We start from the raw sequence: 20161 nt of genomic DNA on the forward strand, positions 1-20161 counted from the left end.
AGAGAGAGAGAGAGAGAGAGAGAGAGAGAGAGAGAGAGAGAGAGAGAGAGAGAGAGCGCACGTGTGGAATAGAAGAGGCATTCAATCTTTGAACAAGCTTTGCAATGTACAAACAAAAAAGCTTCTTAAGACCACCAAGAAACCCCCACACATCTTCAGGTGTCTCGCCTCCCGCACAGACCCCGCCCACTAGCCAAACATGTCGACGCCCCTCCCTGCTCCACCCATGTTGATGCGTGGAAGAAACAACTAATTTTAATATGCAGAAGCACCTTTACAAATAAAACACATAAATGTGACTCAACATGATATGTATATTCAATTTGAAAATGCAACTTTGGAGTCTTTTGATCGTCTTTAGCTGGTCCGTTCGTAGCGCCTAAAAGCAGTTATATCTATCATCAGATTTTCTCCACTTTCTTCTTGGTGTCTCATTCTGGCTACTTTCTATATTTCAGCAATCCTAAACGCACTCGCTCACTCTCCTCACTGCTATAATTAAAGTAATTAAGTCCTCAGAAAGCAAAGCTCTTCCATCACGCTGTAATTTCAGGCTGCCTTCTGGCCTTTGGGTTTCCTCAAAGATAAAGGCATACTTTCCTCATTTAGAGTTTACTTACATGTGGTGAGATTTTTTTATCACCCTTCATTTTCTCAGAATGTGCCAAGACACTCAAGATTCTCGAAGAAAAATGGAAACTGCAAAGAAAAGAAAATAAGCATCTAAATCGGTGAAGCAGAAAACCGGGTCTGCTCAGTTTCTTGCAGTCTGTGAAGATATGTATGCCTACAAGGCTACAACACTTAAATGAACAGAACATTCGGTCTTCATTTACTCACCCTCGAATCTCTTGCTTTATAAATGTCTTTGTTCAGTTGAACACAAAAGAAGATATTTTGAGGAGTGTAGGAAAGCAAACAGTTCTGGGGCACTTTTGACCACCATTGTCATTTTTCCTACTACTAGCATTACTAACTAGCGCTATACTTTGCACTAGTTCATTTTACAACAAATAACTTGAATATATTTAACAATGGTGGATGTAAATTCTATCTGTTAGAAGCTGTTCGAATGACTCGCACAAAACATATTGCCAACAAGCTGGAACCCTCACCCCTGCACACGTACACGCAGAGCTTTCAAGGGCTTTACTCTTACTGTTTAATATTTGTCTTTTGGACAAAAGAGTCTTTTAAAGCCACAGCGGCTGCGTTTTACAGCAACCGTGAGGACGTGTTACGATGTAAGACCATTTTTACGAGTGAAAAAATGTTTATGAAGCTTGTAAAAGTCATGTTGTGCACAAATAACATACACCTAGCTCTAAACTAAACTTTCCTCAGCAACACTGCCTGGAAGTACACATAATGTAGTGATAGACTAATAAATATAAAACAAGCTCTCTTTTTCAGTGTTAATGCTTTATGTTAAAGATTCTTGCGTTGGAAAGCAGACAACGGGTAACCACACAATGCAAGGAAGCAAAACTTCAACAAAAACAATGCATTCAACATCTTTGAAGTCAATTCGCAATTGCCATTTAATCTTCCTATTGGCAGGTTTTTCAGACAGAAAGAGAATGGAGTGAGTAATGCTCTCTTTTTGTGCACTGTATAGCTCGTATGAATGCAAAAGGTAAGATTAAGTTCTGGGTGGTTCAATGAGCTTTGTTTGACAAAGGGCTAAATTCTAAAAAAGGAAACGTCTCTTTAAAGGAGAAAGTCATGGACAGCACACCCCAAATTCTTTTCTTTTTGGATCCATTATTATCAGTGAAAAGTCTAATCTAGCTTTTGGTTAAATGTTGAATAACAATCTAAATCCTACTGTCAGGATTTGAAAATCCATATATGAGGTAAACACAGTGTCTCTAGACTGTCTCCGTCCCTTTAAAATTCACACTAAGGCTAGAAAACGAATCTGTGTGAGTTAAAGGAACAGTTCACACAAAAAGGAAAATTCTGTCTTCATTTACTCACCCTCAAGTTGTTCCAAATCTGTATAAATTTCTTTGTTCTGATGAACACGGAGAAAGATATTTTGAAGAATGCTTGTAACAATTGACCACCACTGACTACCATAGTAGGAAAAATTAATTTGTTCTGTTGAATACAAAAAAAGATATTTTGAAGAATGTAGAAAAGCAAACAGTTTTTCCAATGGTGGTCCAGAACTGTTTGGTTACAGGTATTCTTCCAAATATCTTTCTCTGTGTTCATCAGATCAAAGACATTTATACAGATCTGGAACAACTCGATGGTAAGTAAATGATGACAATTTTATTTTTGGGTGAACTGTCCCTTTAACACTGATAACACACCTCCGGCACAGCCTTACGGTGACAAGTACCTCTGTGTGACTTAACTTGACCTAAAACATGACTTGTTTATACCAACTTCACTGTGGTTCTTTAAGTAATTTCTCTGAAGGTGAGAGGGGAAACGGTCGTAATTTCATGATGTCCTTGGTCATTTACCGAAACGAGTCCTGATTTTGGCTCGTTTCGTGGACGCAGTGACCTGACAGAGATGGTAGTCTCATTGGAGGCCCCTGTTAAGTAGTGCAGAACTAATACAGGATAATTTCAGGGAAGGCACCAGGAGATGCTGGACAGCAGGCCGGCTTCTTGTTTAGACCTGTTCTGAGACCAGTTTTTTGTTTAAAGCAATAACAGTTTCATGATTGGAGTATAGACTACAAGCCTACATAACTTTATAATGACAATGCTTTACAGCCAATAAATGTTTTAGGTTGTCGTTTCCCCAAATAAACTGCTCATATCTTCGATTGCAGTTCTCTTATTTCAAAGCAGGATTTCCATGCAAAAAATCTGTGATCCTGTTGTCCTGTTGCATAACCAGAAATTAAATTTTGTGTCTATACAATGGAAGTCAATGGGGGCCAATGTTGTTTGGTTACCAACGTTCTTCTAAATATCTTTTGTGTTCGACAGAAGAAAATCAGTCATACGTGTTTGGAATGATATGAGAGTAGGTAAATGATGAAAGAATGTTTGGGTAAACTATGCCTTTAAAGGTGCCGTTCCCCGTGAGGCCAGTTTTCAAACTTTAGTTAGTGTGTAATGTTGCTGTTAGAGCATAAACAATATCTGCAAAATGATAAAGCTCAAAGTTCAATGCCAAGCGAGATATTGTCTTCAACTGAATTCATTTTTCAAGAAATACAAAGAACGGCTGGAATCGGACTACAGCCCTATACTTCCCGGGTAAATGATGTCACTATTCCGAGTTTTTGAATAACCTCCGCCCAAAGGAATACGCCAAAAAAGGGGCGGGGCCTTCCTTAGAGAAGAGGAAGAGCCGCTGGAGTAGTGTTTGGTTATCAGAGATTGTAAACATTTGACTGAGCAATTCATTACTTTCACTGGTAATAAGAATTCAGCTACACACATTCTAAGATAACCAACGGTCAAATAACAGCTTCCATGACTTTAACATCAGCTGTGAAAGCTGTACTGTGAAACACACTGATATTGTGTGTGTGTGCGCATACCTCAAAAACACTTCTATGAAACGTCCTTTGAAGTCCTGCTTGCAAATGTCTCCTGGTCAATCTGCTTGTTTCATTATCCAACTTAGGTCCAATATAAAAAGGCAAAACTTACGCTTCTGTTATTAGTGTTAATGAATATAACCGGTCTGACCCAATCGGTCCGGTGTCATTTCCCTCGCCATAGTAGGAAAAATATTGCGATCTCTAACAAAGATTGACGTTTTCACATGCACTAGCAGACCTCTGTTACACTTCGATCGATCCGCATGTGTTTAACTGATGGAGTGAAGTTGACGCCATTGTTACTGTTTATTGCTAAAAGCCAAAGCTTATGAATACACATGCACTGAGAGAGGGACCGACCAATCACAACAGCCTGAGAAGCGGAAGCTCGCTGATATGGTATGGGTGGGACATCTTCAGACACACGCTCTAAGCGGGGAACCAATCACGACAGACCTGGTCAGCTTTTACAATCAGAGCGTTTCGGAAGGAGGGACTTTATAGAAACCGGAAAAAATCCAATCGTTTTGTGAGAAGAGGGACAGCGGTGAACAATAGACTTGAAATATGTGAAATATAAAGCGTTTTTTGAAACTAGAAACATGAGCAACCATTGTTCAACACCCAAAAAACAATCAAAGCTTCGAAAACAGCCAAAGAATGGCTCCTTTAAGGTAAAATCAAACTCAATCAAACTCACAATCAAACTCACAAACTCCACCACTCAACCCAATATGTTATTAATATATGAGCAACGGTCAATTTCATAGAAATGGTGTTGATTTAGAGGAACGAAATATTCCTCCACAGTTGATAGCCACCAGATCCATCAGCGGCGTCTCTGTGGGAGCAGATGATGTCATACTTTCTGTGAGAGAGAAACGTTTGTCATTATTTCTTCATCAACAGAATGAACTCCAACTTTGGTTCCCCAACTATGGCGGCAACTTCCTGAGGGGTCGTAAAATTGCCCTTTACTCTATTTATCATCCTCATGACTGCTGCCCCCTTCCGTTCCGTTCACTCAAGGATCAGTCAAAAAACCCAGCCGCTAATTTACAGCCCATCGACGTCCCGCTAACTCCAGCCACTCAAACCCTGCGCCTCAGGATGGACAACTGCTAATTAAATTCCCCCTTGTTATTCCCTCTCTTCCTGCTCTCGTTTTGGGTACATGTCTTGTTTTTGTACCGGTTTTCCAGCTTTAACCCTCCACAGGAAAAGGAAATAATCCTGTCTTCGCTTCCTTCTCTCCACATCATATCTGAGGAATATGTCAAGAGTAAAAATAAATAAAGTCGGTGTTCAAAATTGTCAGTGGTAAGCTTATAAAGATGATTTATAATTTGAGCTGTCTGGTATGGTTTTGCGAGAAATGTCAATATGACAGTTCGACTTCAACTTGCATAAAAAGTACATAAAGTAACCTGTAAATGTATCATTCAAACAGAGATGGTGATAGAGATTACAGATTGCAGCTTTACGGAGTAATTGAATATTTAATAGATAAAACAAGAAAAAGCAGGTCTGAAAAGCTCTCATTGATATTTTTCTCTACACGGGTAAATTGAAGCTAATTGCATTTCAGAGGCTAAACAATATTACTAAGGAACGAAAATTCTTCAGACGCGGTCTCTAAATGGATGCGAAACGGTCCTTCACAGTACAGCGGCGCATTCAGCACTTTTATCAATGAAGTCATTATTAAGACAAGCTTGCTGTAAATTCCCTGTCAAACTATTTAATAACGGTATCACAGCACGAGGCAAACAAACACACACACACACTCAAGTTCGCATTAATAAGGTTAAAGCAATAGATTTAGGCACTGCTCGCGCTGCCTTAAGACAATCGGACACAAAGGGCCGCTGAGGGTCACACAGAGTTTAAAAATGTGGAGTCCCACAGAGGTCAGCATCTAAACTACCTTCACAATGACCAGAACTGTGTTACAAAACTAGCTGACGTACTTTAACATTAATCTGTCTCGTAAATCGTTTCCTAATCTTTTTCATCTTTATTGGCCACGATTGCAGGAATATTGAAAAATATGTTGAAAATTAAATTACAGCAGAACCCAAACAGACATAATGTTGAAGAGGTATGACAAAATGGGAATTAAATGAACTGCTCAGACGCAGACATCCACACATTACGGTCAAATGACCATAATTTACCATGAGATTCCAATAAAATATTAGTATAGCTTCAATACTACATCTTTGTCTCGAATGTGAAATCAAATTTTGACATGAGATCTTTCTCAAATTCTGTTTATTTCTTGGTTATAGCACACTTTTCCTGTAGTGACTATTGACATTTGGAAAATAGTATGGTTACCAATGTACATTTTTAAAAGGTCCACAGTTAGTTATAATTTAGCCAGGCACTAAATAGTGACTCAATAAAGCAAGTTTGAACTAATAAAGCTAACTAGTAGAAAACGGATTGCTTCGGTCGATTGAAAATATTGTAATTGTACAAAAAATTGTTACTGACCAATCAGAATCAAGTTATCCAGAAAGTCCAAGTTAAAGTTGAACTGTAAACTTTTGTCTCTCTATCGGCATCTGGTTGAAACATACTACGGCAGATTATTTTACGTACTATTCTTCACATTAGTTGAAGTCAAATGAAGTCAAACTGACATTACTCGTAAATCGCACCAAACAACTTTAATAATAAATCATCATTATTAGCTCACCGTGTGAATCGGCAAGGTAAGGAGACATTTTTTTACTTTTAATTTTACTTGCTCAACTTATTTTTAATCAAATAAATATAGCCTATTATTTTTAGATATAATACATTTCATTATAAAATGGGCATGTGCTTTTATCGTGAATTCTGAAATGAAATGACAAGAAAAAACACGAAAACCTTAACACTTTATAATGAGGTCTATTTGTTAACATTTGTAATGCATTACCTAACATGAAATAACAATAAGCAACATAGTTTTCAGCATTTATTAACGTTAGTTAATGCCAATGCACTTCCCTCATCTAATTTTAAGCTACAACTTTTGATTCAAGAAAAGATAATAAATAAATGCTGCAGAAATATTGCTTATTGTTAGGTTATGTTAGCTAATGTGTAAAGTAATGTTAACAACTACACCCTTGTTGTAAAGTGTACCAAAAACACTAAGGCAAGCAGCCACATTAATTCATGTGCTTCATTATTCATGTAGATGTGAGTGAACTGGTTCTGAAACTGAAGAGCATAAAGCCAAAGTGAAATCATCAGATCAGAGCCGCTCATGAGGCCTGCCGAACGTGAACGACTTTAATTAAAGGAGCATGAGCGCTCTGCCTTCATACCTCTCTAATCTAACGTTCCCTTGAAGTGGCTCTCTGTGTGTGTGTGTGGCGTATATTTTGAACTAAGCTTCAAGTGTGTGTGTATGTGTGTGTGTGTGTCAGCGAGGGAGACATTGTGTGTGCGTCTGTGTCTTTGTAATGGGATCTGCATTTGGCGAGCCGCGTTTCTCCCCGGGCAAACAGAACAGCAGGTTTAGACTCGGCCTGTAAGGCCACAACGGCTTTCCAAGACTTGGATTAACCCTTGCAGCGAGATTCACCAGAAGATTTCAGTGACGGGGCAGCACTGATACAAGAAACAAAGCTGAGTGAAGGAATCCGACTGAATATTCTCACACGTTCATTCTGTTTTCCTTCGGCCTCTCATTCATTCATTTCTCTCAAGGCTGTTCTGTACGAGAAAGCAAGAGGGATAGAGCTTCTCCCGTTTCCTGGTCCATTGTCCCTTCTGCTCCAGAGATCTGTAATTCAACCACCCACAATCCCTCCCTGCGCTCACACGTCTCGCACTTTAACAACCGTATCTTTACCTGACACACAAACCGGCGGCTTTGTGCACCTGAGGCTACCAGGTGTGTTAGCCGGTCTCAGTTTCCTACCTCCAGATCTCCCCTTCTGTAGGTAAGGCCGATCACATGTGAGATCTCTTTAACATCTCGAATGTTGCTCCTAGATGTCAGGGAGATTAAGGATGAGCGAGTGGAGACTTGAGGTTCCTGCTCAGACTTTTTTCCCGAGAAAAGAGAATCGTGTCTTAACTGGAGTTCAAGGATATTATAGTTTACTAAAACTAAAATCAAAACGAAACTAAAGCTATTTCTAAATAAAGGTTTCAGCCTTAATAAAATGTAACTATTATTAACTAAAATAAGTTTCAGGAACTAATTTTGTTAACTAAAAATAAATAAAAACTAAACTAAAATGTAAATAGCTTATATAGCGATACATTTTTTTGCAAACAATAAAATGACAAAAGCACAACACTGCTATACATGTATAATATATGTGTACTGTGTATATTCATTTTGTATTTATTCAAACATACACATGCATATATTTAAAGGGACAGTTCACAAAAAAAGAAAATCTGTGACCATTTACTCACCCTCAGATTGTACAAAACCTGTATAAATTTCTTTGTTCTGCTGCACAAAGGAAGATATTTGGAAGAATGTCAGTAACCAAACAGATCTCATACCCCATTTACTGCCATAGTACGGAAAATAAATACTATGGGAGTCAATGGGTGGTGAGATCTGTTTGGTTACTGACATTCTTCCAAATATCTTCCTTTGTGTTCAACAGAAAAAATAATTTTTTACAAGTTTGGAACATTCTGCAGGTGAGTAAATGATGACAGAATTTTCATTTTGGGGTGAACTATCCCTTTAAATATATGCATGTGTATGTTTGAATAAATACAAAATGAATATACACAGTACATATATTGTATAAACACAAACTTTTAATCTGGATGCAATTAATCACGATTGACAGCCCTAAATGAAACGACTCCTATACACACAAAAAAAGCTACGAAAGATCATTTTCCAAGCAGCTGAACATTCCTTCAGGCTGTTTCTCTACATCTGCTTTTTGTGGTGTAGGCCCATCTCTTATGTTTTCTCCATGCTTCTGAATTCTCTTTAAACCCCCCACCCCCAAGTCCTCAACTTCCTCTCAATTAGCAGGTGTGCTAACACTTTCTTCCCTCCATCTCTCTTTCTTAAGCCTCCAAGTCATTCACAGCTGACCCCCTTACACAACCCCTCTTCACACACGCACAGATCCCCCCCCCCTCCAGAGCATAAAAGAGTCTTTAAACTCAGCGATGGAACTTAATCCATGAAAGAAACGACAAAAAAGCCCGCCAAGCTGCTCGGCCCATCCCAGCGTGGCACGGCGTTCAAAGAGAAACACACACATACTATTACTGCGTCTGGCAGACACAACATTACACGCTCTGTTCGCATTCTTTCGTTTCAACTCGCTGCGACACCCTAAAGTGACGTGCGTATGAATTCCGCTCGATTTGCTTGGGAAAGAGGACTGAAAACTTCACAGGTGACTTGTGAAGTCTTTGATTTTAATTCACTTGTAAATATCACAACAAAATATTTCCTGCGCTCTCCCTGGAACTAAACCTAGGCACTTATCTTTTATTTATCGGATCGTTATCTGATTAGATACATTTCATTTATGCTTAACACAAATCTGATCTGCTATTGTTCGCACACTATATACAAATATTTGTGGGTCTCCCAAACTTCTGCATACTGACATAGTTCAATTTGGGACATAAAAAACTGAACAAAATGTAAATACCGCCCAAGATACCTTCATGACACATTTCCTGGCAACTTATCTACAACCTCTCTCTAACTTCCCTCTCTCTCTCTCTCTCTCTCTCTCTCTCACCCTCTCATACCCCCCTTTCCTCAAGCTCTTGTCTTAAGCTCCCTGGGTTTCTTTTCTTCTCTTTTTAAATAGAGAGCCAGGACTGTGAAGTCTAATAATGGTCATTTTGCCTCCCATTGAAGGCTGGGTAATTCTGCCAGGCCTCGGTTCACTTTGAAACACATGACACAGGGAGCTTCCCAGTGGCCATGGCAACTCACTCAGTGGGTTCCAAAGCCATGATTTCATACTTGCGGAGGGACGGAAAACCTGCAGACCAATGGAAAGAGGCTCCACCCAGTGGGAGAGAACCTTTGACACTATGCAAAGGAAAACCCAGTGAGATAATATCAGCAAGTTGAGGCATACACAAACATAAAAGAGAAACCCCAGAGCTAGGGCCCCATCAGAGCTCAGAGCTTCAAAAACGCTAACTGCCCCCCCCCTCCCCTCCAGTGCCTCCTAGTTCTGCGTGTGTGTGTGTGTGTCTGTGTTTATAATGAAAACTAAATGTGTGGTTTTCATTAAAGCCACTTAACAAGGAGAATGTACGGGGGGGGGGGAATGGGATTTTTTTTGTAACAATGAACAGTAAATTTACAACGTTCTTTCTACATATTATCTACATATTGGCTGTGTAGCCTCAACTTTCTTTTGCAGACGAATTACAGCTCGACAATTAAGTTCACACAAAGCACATGTTTCAGCTCATAAAAGAGGAGTTCATCAAACGGCGATGTGTGAGGAAATGCCCGTGCACGAATGTACATCTGCTAGTTAAAGGTGCTGTGTGTAATTTTTTGGAGGATCTATTGACAGAAATGCAATATAGTACACATAACTATGTCTTCAGAGGTGTATAAAGACCTTACATAATGATGCGTTATGTTTTTATTACCTTAGAATGAGATATTTCTATCTACATACACCACGGGTCCCTTTGCGTGGAATTCACCATGTTTCTACAGTAGCCCTAAATGGACAAACTGCTCTACAGAGAGTGTTTTGTAAATACGTTATGTCCTTCGGCAAAGAAGCGAAAACGTGATGACATCTTAGTTTTGTGAGAGCCACCATAGTGCTTCGAAAGGGTGGGGTGGAGTGAGCCGTTGGTTGCAATTCGCAACCTCACCGCTAAAATCACCACATTGCTCCTTTAAACGCTTTCTCTCAAACACAACTCATTTCTAACCGCAATCTAAGGACTAGACCGTTTCCTAACCAAACTGACTGTGGTGGTACAATGGTTTATAGAAAATAAGAAACTACATTATGTGTTTGATACACTTGTACCATGGCAATACCACAGTGTTTTGATATACCATACCGGTGATCTTGTACTAAACTATTTTTGCAGTTCTACCAAGAACACATTGTTACCTCAGTACCATCTCCACGTATTCGTCTATAATTGAACAAGCAAGACAGGTTTAGAGTAAAGGTACTTTTTCGAGACCTCAGACAAATGCACACAGAGCCGTGTGGACTGTTGCAATGGGAGGACACAGTATGTGGTCAGATGAAAGAACAGAACCCCTCCGCCGGTTTCGCATGTGTCAGAACAGAGCACTGTTTGAAAGAGAGGATATCATGCTGGCAGGAAGACAAAAAAGACAGAAAGAGAGAGCAACAAACAGATCAAGACCTCAATAGAGAAGGGCCCTGCTGGGACAGAATGAAGTATATTCACCAAAGAAGAAACCTTCTTGCAAGAAGAGGCCAATCCGTGTGTTTGTACTAAAATTATTTTGTGATTTATAGGTGCACCAAGTAATTTTTGTTCCTGTTTTGCTAACCAATAAATCATACATACGAATAATACACGATGCAACCAAAATCATGACAGCATAGCCTAGCACCTCAAAGAAGCCCCCAGTGGTTCTGTTCTGCTATCCACAGTAGCTTCCAAAATCCGATTGAGACCGATGTAGGTGAGAAAGAATGGTGTGCCACCAAATAAAAAGAACAAGTAGGAATGAAAGCGAAAGGAAGCAGGAGAGGTGGGAGGTGAGCAGAACGATGGCCCTCAGTGGACAGAGACAGGAAATGGAGGAAGAAACTGTGTACATACATGTGTCAACGGGGCAGCTCCGTCAAGACCTTATACAAATCAGAGAAGCATGCATGACCTTCTCACTAACAGTTAGACAGTTTACTTGGTCTCAGCGCAATGAACTGGGAAAAAGTGAACAAAGTGGACTAACGTTTTTAAAGGAAACAGACATGCTCTTACAAACCATCCAAGAAGCCCATTACATAAACGAAAGCCTTTATAAAAATCTGAATATGTTCCTCTCAGAATATTATATGAGAGAAAATTCTGTATTTGAAGGAAACCGTGTATGTTCAGACAAAAAGAAAACAGGGGCGGCACAGCAGGGACGGGCTGGCACAAGCAGGTCAAGGGGACACTGGTGCCGAGGACTGAATGAGAACCCCAGCTGAGCGTCAGTTTATATCGGAGCCCCGATTATGACAGCGGACCCTCTAATTATAGCATCAGCACAAAAGAAGCAGAGGATGTTTTTCTATTCCATTATTATGAAGGGAAAAAGATGGAACGTGTTTATCCCTGATCACCTAACTTGAACTTTCCGTAAAACACATTCCACGGAATAACGCTTAATTGTGTTTGTTATTCGAAGTTGAAACTTCAACACAGGATTTTATCACAGTTTCCTTTGCAAATGCTTTCGCAACAAAGCATCATGAAAAAAGTATGTTGTTTTAGTGATATTGGTAGGTATATATATATATATATATATTTTTATTATTATTATTTAAACACTGTATATTTAAAACATTCTACAGTTCTAAACACTGTAAATTAAATTCATGACAACTAAAAGATGACAACCAAAAAGTGAATTTGTTTTTCTCTCGTCAATCCTAGTCTTGCATTGGATATTAAAAATATATTTAGGCTTTGAAAACATGAAGGATGTTCAGAGTAAATGAGGCGAAACCCTCAAATTAATAAAGAACAGACACGGGTGTCTCAAGACCACAAAAGACTTGCTTTATTTGTGCTGTGGCTACAGAGCCACAAGAAGCACACTGAAAACATTCTTGCATCATTTCCTGTTTTAAATAGAGAATTATAACATCACAGCAGTAGTTCTGGGCCATGGGGTCATGCATGATCTCATTCTCACAAAAATCCTTTCAAAAGCTTCCGTAAACCCTATGCAACACACCATGTGGAATTATTGCTGTCTGATTCTATCCTTGCCCAAACTATCCAACTTCTCGGTCCATGATCCAACGAGCCAACTTCTAATGTAAATAACAATGAACCTGCTATGGCACAAAATAGCTGCAGACAATGATGAACAGACCTTTGAACAGACTGACTACTGGAGGTAAACATGAAAGCATGTCGGTCAACGGTGTCCTTACCTTGCCCAGTACAGTAAGGCAGCTCGGGTCTAATTCGGGTTGTTCGAGTTTGACCACGCCCACCCAGCCATATTCGTACAAGTCCTCTTCATCGTTGTTGTTACACAGGCCCAAAGGGTGCATCTGAAAAAAAGAAAAAGACAATTTAATGACTCATTCTAAATTCAATCCAAAATCTAGTGGTAAACTGTGCGTGAACAGGGAAATACATCAATATAATAATCTGTGAAACATTCACCAAAGGACAAAGAGTTGAAGAGGGCACCTTTACACAACAGGCAATAACTTATGTTATTGCACAATACCTCTACATCCTTTTACTAACTTGCCCTACACTGAAGAGCCAAGGCACACCCACAACCCAGAAAAGATTAAAAAAAAAGGGCAGGTATACCAGTGCCAAATATGTGTCCCACTGTTGGAACCAAGGACACTTTGAAATATTGAGTACATTGTCCTGTTTTAGGTAAACTTCCTTATCAGTCCACAGGCTGTAAGTGTGAAACCTGTCGCGCTTGATGTGTTGAAAATTGACAACATGGACGTTTATCAAGGAAAATCTCACAGGAGATAAAACCCTCTTGAAAAGAGAGAACTAAGTTAAAGCTTATCGAATGATTACATAACTGTTAAACGAGGCCACACATTGTTTGAGCATAGATGTTTATTAGTTTATTGGTACTATTAGCTTTAGTAGACTGATATTTCACAAACATGTCGCTGGATTTATATAAAAAATGAGCATGATAACCATGCACGCTAACCATAAGACAGAAAAAGAGTAAAAAACATATAAACAAAGAACACAGTTATAGACTACTTTTGTTAACGGTTTGCAACCAACAGCTGAGCGCTTCTGGGTAAAAATGTTAAGAAAATATGCTCCACATGGACGCAAATTGGATTAACACTCTCAAAAGGCTGATTATCATCTTAACTCGGGCTTCAAAAGCCACATCAGGTCCCGAGAGGCCTTGTATTCGGCATTTGCATTTAAGTTTGCAAAACTGATGTGATGTTTTATCCCATTAGCCTGACAATATAGTTCCTTCATACTGGTTTGGACTGTATTAAAGAGGCTTTGTAGGGTTGTCTTAGAGTTGCCTACCCAACAATTCTGGATTAAAGACACTGGGCTAAAATTATGCCTTTTTCAAACAGTGAGCACAATGAATCTTTTCAAAAGCCTTGCATATGCATTGTTCTCTTGAGAAAGAGGAATATCTCAGGAAAGTCAAAAATATTACACGGCAAAACCAAATAGGAACATCGAAACATCTCTCAACACCTCTGAAACGCACAATCATTTCCTTAAAATTTCCCCCGACAAATGGCTAAATGCCCAGTTGCACACATCTCTAAATAATTATTATAATAATATTGATAGTTATAAAGTGATGTGCAGGGAGAAATCTCAAAATTGCTTAAAAACTCATTTTATTTATTCCATGCACTTATTTTATTTCCCCTTTTCACCTCAAAGGACACCTGACCTCATTTGACTTGGTCAGCGAGAGCACTTCCTATAAAAAAAAAATCTTCCTTTCACACCAAACACAAATATTTAACTTTTTAGGGGCACAATTCAGTCATGCTTTGATCACCAAGAACCGCTTCGTCCCCTCAGTTTATGAAGGGTAACCGTGTTTCTCTAAAAGAGATGCACACACAGCCTTAATCATATTGTGCTTGATGCATTAAATATGTGGAAAAACAAGTAAGAGGTACTAAGAATTGTGCAATTCAAAGCAAACTGTATGTGTGTGTATGCGTATGCCTGCGGCCAAATCATAATACAAGGAGGCCAGCTTTGACTCTAAACTTTACACGCTTGGTATCCTTCAATGCATGAAACGCCAGTATTGAGCATGCAGGTACTCAATATCTCTGACAATCTTGCAGATTGGCGGAGACATGTATTTCTGGAGCGGTTGCAATTCAATCTAAGAGCAACAAGTTAATAGTTTCCTTGGTCTGAAATGCCTTCCATGGGAAAGGAGACCCAGGAGCAGTTTCTGAATGACAAACCTATAATTACACAAGCCGAAATACTTCAAATGAGATGATAAATGATCATGTACGTAATAAATTACAAGGTAGAAAAAGAATCAAGCCAAATGTACAAGAAAAAAGCCGGTTGACCCAAAGGCAGCAGCACTGAAGGACACTAAACAGAGCTCGTCTAAAATCAAACCGGCAGAAATGTCCTGAAAACAGAGCGCTTATCGTTAAAGTCGACCTTAAGTTGTTGGTACACACACAGAGCAAGCCCATGGACCGTGGCTGCAGTCCAGCAGTACAGAAAACAGAACAGATGAGCCCCAGGCATGGCATTTAGGTCAAGGCCAGTATCAATTTCACCCACAACAATCAAAATACCCAGCTACCCCGTGGGTATGAACTGCTATCAACCCTTTACTTTGCTTTCAAATGCTGGCATCGAGCAATCCAAGGTCAAGATTTCTCATAGTTAGTTCACGTCTTTTTATTATCGTTGAATTTAAAGCCATCAAACCTACTCCGCCGCAAGTAAAATCTGACATGGAACAAAATATCATTCGCGCAAATCAAGCTGAGAAAACTGTACCGTGCGCCACAAAAAAGGGACAATTTGAAAACTCCGTCCTCATGCTACTGATCTCACAAACCCACCCCCACATAAACTCTCAGTTCTGACCCTGTGCCCGTCACCCGGCCCCACCTCCCCCTGCCACGGGAGTACGGAATAGTTCCTGGAATAACAGACCGTCGTGCCAAGAGAGGTGGGGGAATATTTGATCAAAGCCACAAGTGGGCTACAGAACTCTCACCCCTCCTTCGGGCCCGCGGCCACTTAGAGAAACTCAGTTTGGCTGGAGCTCTCAGGGCAGCTTTTCAAACAAGGCCAAGAGCCTTTCAAACAAGCAAGAGTGCCGAGAGCTCTCCAGCCATGGGCCGTGTTGAGCCGTGCTAGCGAACGCCATGTGCACAGGGGCGTCGGACAGCTATTGGCTTCCTACTCGGTTTGTAGTTCATTGGTGGACAGACATAAAGTACGATTTTCTAGAGTTTCTGAAGACGAAGTGATCAATAAACTAGAGTACTGAAACCATTTAAACATTCAATCATTCAAGACAACCATCACTATACTAACACAAGTTCATTTTCTCTTTACCCACACTCTGTTCTCATGCCACCAGCTGTTACATATCTCCAACATTTCCTAATCTGTAAATCTGTAAAACTGGAAAGCCCTGCTGTAATAAAATGCCCACACATACTGGAAAGAGCTTTGCATCAGGTACACATGGCAACCCAGCCAATTTCCTTTTGGCGCTGGTCGCCTGAACTCCCACCCACTATCCAAACAGAGGATGTACTCGTAGACTCCAACACTATTCTGGTTTGTCTATCAGAAGAGTGTGAAATACTGAAAGGGACAGATGCCTACGGCTTCTCCTCTGTCTGCCCTGGACTATTTATCTTTCTCCTCCTCTCTGCCTTTCATCCTCCAGCCATAAAGCTGTCGGACATTTATAATCTCACACTTCGGCTCAATGCATGTCTGATCTGCAAGTGCAGCAATATCGCAGAACAAATACTGAAAAAGGAAGGAACTTAAAGGGCAGGTACAAATCAAAAGGTAATGTTTTCACCTTGCAGAATATACATTTGGCAAAGGATTTTATCCAAATACACTCAATCTATACATCTTTATATATGTGTTTCCTGGGACCGAACCCATAATCTCTGCCTTGGAAGCGCACAATATAACCTAAAAGAATCTGCAAGATAATTAAAATGATTACATCATTTTGTCTTTGTTAACACACACGTTTTTGTATTATGTTTCTTCAGAGCAATGCTGCATAAATAGAAGCATAATAGATATTTAAGAGAACCAACATCATTCATAATGTAAATGATTTATAATAAAAATAACTATATAATAGTGATCATACAGAATTATTTAATTATTATAATATATTATTAGTTGTATATACTGTATAGATATACTTTTTAATATGATATAATAATTATAATAATTACTAATTAGAAACTAATGTAAATTATTCAATTAAAAAATAATACAAATTTAAAAAAGGTATTTAAAAAATATTCTGCAAGGAACCAATGGCACAAAATAAGCTAGTCAAAATATTTTAATTTGTACAAAAAAGTCCATAAGGATAGGGGGGAGGAGCTTGCCGGTCTGATTGCTCGTGTCTTCTCCTTTCCCAAGTTCTGGAAATAACTTCAAAGGGGATGGCAGCCTTGAAGAGAGCACAGATAGAGTTACAGTGTGGCAGCTGGAGAAGCATTGCAGGTGGGGCCTGCTCTGACGGTGTAATATTATCTTATAAAGGGAGACTGGGCGCTTTTCAAAGCAGGCGACTTCCTCTCCTTTGTGGTCTAGACAAAAACGATGGAACGACAGTTGCAAAAGTCACCTCTGGCCAACAAAAGCATCAACAGCTCCTGCTTAGAAACCTAAGAAATAAAGCGCATACCGTGAAGGTGGTGACATCATACGGCGCCAACCACAAGCATCTTAAGTCAGCATCGCTTGAAGCATAAGGAACCGGTTGAGCCCACCGTTCGACTATGCAATGGTGGCTTTTCATGGACAGTCATTTTAAGGGTGAACACATATAACCACAAGTCTTGGGCCACCCACTGCAGTCCCCCCGAAAACCACCAGCACACTGTTCCCTTGGTGACAAAGTAAGCAAACAAACGGTCCAATTTAGACCACAGCAACACTTAATATCATGTAAATACTCAAATATGCATCATCAAGGCCCCCCGGTGAACAGCTTTGACAGAGAAGTGACTAGAGAGTCTATTAACAGACTGTGAGTAGAGATTGAAACCATCAATGGTGTGAAGAACTTCCATCACGCTCTGAAGTCAAGCACTCAAAATACAACACCACAACTGCACAGAAGCATGACAACTAAAGGTGACGCTAGTGTTCCACTAGCTAAAGTGAAACAATGCGATTTTGGCGAATGCCTTGGACTTCACAAGATCTTAAATGATTGAAATGTTGAAATTTCATAAATAAAAGGTAAACAGTGACAAACTGTTGAAAACATTTTAAATATGTATTTTCCTTTTTCTTCTTTAATTATGTTTCCATGTCGTTGGAGCTTGCTGCAGAAAGTGCATGTTATCTATAATAAGAACTGCATTGCCACTAAACCAATCACTTAAAGTGTCACAACAGAAGCATCGTGACATCAACATGCACACCTCACACTCCAACCTCTAGGCCAAAACACCTAGCATACATCCAGGGTTAACCGGACATGATTTATGACCAAGGCGGGCAAAAGTGCATGCCAGAATACCAGCAGAATTGCTCTTGAAGTTCAGAAGGCGGGTAAATCTGTGCCCGGGAGGATTGTAGTCATCAACACCTAACTTTACTGTTCCCTTTGAAGTACCTCCCCAGCTTTGAAGGTCCCGGCAAAGAGGAATTCCTGCACAGTGCTCTTGGAAAGCCCCCAGAGTTGTGGAATGTGAAGCAAGCCGCTGCCCAGTCCGCTGGAATGCGATTAGAGTGCTGGAACAGTCCGGAGCTCCCGCGCCAAGGAATGGCTGCCACCACCAAAGGGAAAGCGCTGGAATATGCATTGCATTGCGAAAAAATATTTCATAGAGAAAAGTCAGATTATTGCTGTGAAAAAGATGGAGACGAACAGCAAAGAATAGGAGCCATCATATTTTCAAAGATAATTGTTAAGACTTTGATTCTGTAATAAACACACATTAAATGCCCAATAGAGCCTGGGGTTGTGTGCAGAAGGCAGACGATCAAAAACAGCTTATGCCTATGAAAATGAAGAGGAAAGTTACTAAACTAAGAAATGTAAATAAACTAAGAAATTGCATTTGCATGGCTTCGTCCATGTATTATCTAGCCACTTCCGCTTAGAAATATGAACCGTAGGGATGTAACGATTCACCGTGAGCCGGTTGAAAATCGGTTATAATGAGCGACGATTCAAATCGGTTGAGGCTTGAACTGAATCGCAATACATTTTTGAACAGCAGGGGCCGCTATTTTCACTGCAAACCTAAACGTGGATGCTGATATTTCTTAAATGCAAAAAAATCCAAGAATAGCACAGACAGTATTAGTTTGTTTATATTAAAGAGACTTTTTCTATTATTAATTTGTTATAAAATTGCAGTTTAGTTTTGTTATTTGAAATAAAACATTATTTTATCATACAAAGAAACGTGAAGCATTTAAGAAATAATGCAAGGGAAGTTTTTCATTTCTAATTTGTTTCAACTCATTTTTTCAAAATAAATCGTGAGTAAATCGTGAATAAATCGCATCGTGAGATCAGAATCGTGACTCGCATCGCATCGTGAGCTGAGTGAATCGTTACATCCCTAATGAACCGTGGTTTTATTATAGTGTAAGTGTAGTCATGTTTTTTTAGCAAATTGGTTCCCATTTGTATTACCGTAGGTTTACTACAAATACTATATTTATTGAGGTAAGACCAGGTTTTACTACAAACGAAAACCAAAATCTTTCGTTGCTACTAGAGATGCACCGATATTAAATTTCTCCACAGATACCGATAGCAGATTATTAAGCGCGATATCTGCAGATGCCAATAACCGATAGCATGGTGCTTATATTAACTCGCATTAACTAAATTTTGAAGATTAAATTAATATTTCTTAACTTTCTGAATGTTATTTATTCATATAATGACTATTAATATTGAACATCAAACTGGTGATGTTTCTTAACATTTTCTATATACAGAGCATATGAAGAGTTTGGTTCCAAAATGAGATAACTCCGTTTTTATTTTTTTATTGGGCATTCCAATTAATATCAATCAAACTGCAGTTGGTTTGTTTTGATTTAAGCCATACTAACAAAAAATACAGCTAACTAACACAATAAAAACATGATTTTTGAAAACGGAGTTATTTAATTCATCCAAATAATTTTGGAACCTAACTCTTCATATACAGCAGGGCTGTGTCACACATGCTACAGTTTACTGTAGTAAATACTATAGTATACAGTATTTTTATGGACAAATGTATTTACTACTGTATAGTAAAGCATTGAAAATACAGAACTCAGAAAAAAGAAAATACAGAAAAATTAAAAAGGAAAAACTAATTTGGTAAAAACTAAAAAATCGATGGCCCTAATCCATCCATTTGTATAACGCTAATGTCCTTTTTCACTTACCTGTCTATACATGTGATGACCTGCACTAGTGTTTTTTTAAAATATGATAACAGACATATACTCGTGCTACAACTGTTTGGCCTGTGCAACAAAACTTTAAACCTCTGTAGCACCGGCGCTATGTGCAAAAAGGTTAAAGTACAGCCTTGTAAATATACAGGTAAATATCCATAAGCAACATACAAAATAAACATTTTCAAAATTGATTTGGCACAAGAATATGCTAAGAACACACAAATGAAAATGTAATTAAGGTAAAAACATGAAAAAGCAAGAGGAGCCAAGTTGAGTTTAACCCAATCATATTTCCAC

The 20161-nt window shown here is 39.1% G+C and overlaps 1 protein-coding gene across 1 annotated transcript in view; it reads right to left on the bottom strand.

The window, feature by feature from the left end:
* The window catches only part of znrf3 (zinc and ring finger 3), a 67908-nt gene that overhangs the window by 9831 nt on the left and 37916 nt on the right, over positions 1–20161 (bottom strand). Inside the window, exon 2 of the mRNA XM_057359153.1 lies at positions 12637–12759. Within this exon, the coding sequence (XP_057215136.1) occupies positions 12637–12759 (123 nt within the window). The remainder of the gene's footprint in view (positions 1–12636; positions 12760–20161) is intronic.

This window comes from Triplophysa rosa, linkage group LG2 (assembly GCF_024868665.1).
Source record: "Triplophysa rosa linkage group LG2, Trosa_1v2, whole genome shotgun sequence".
Taxonomy (NCBI): Eukaryota; Metazoa; Chordata; class Actinopteri; order Cypriniformes; family Nemacheilidae; genus Triplophysa; species Triplophysa rosa.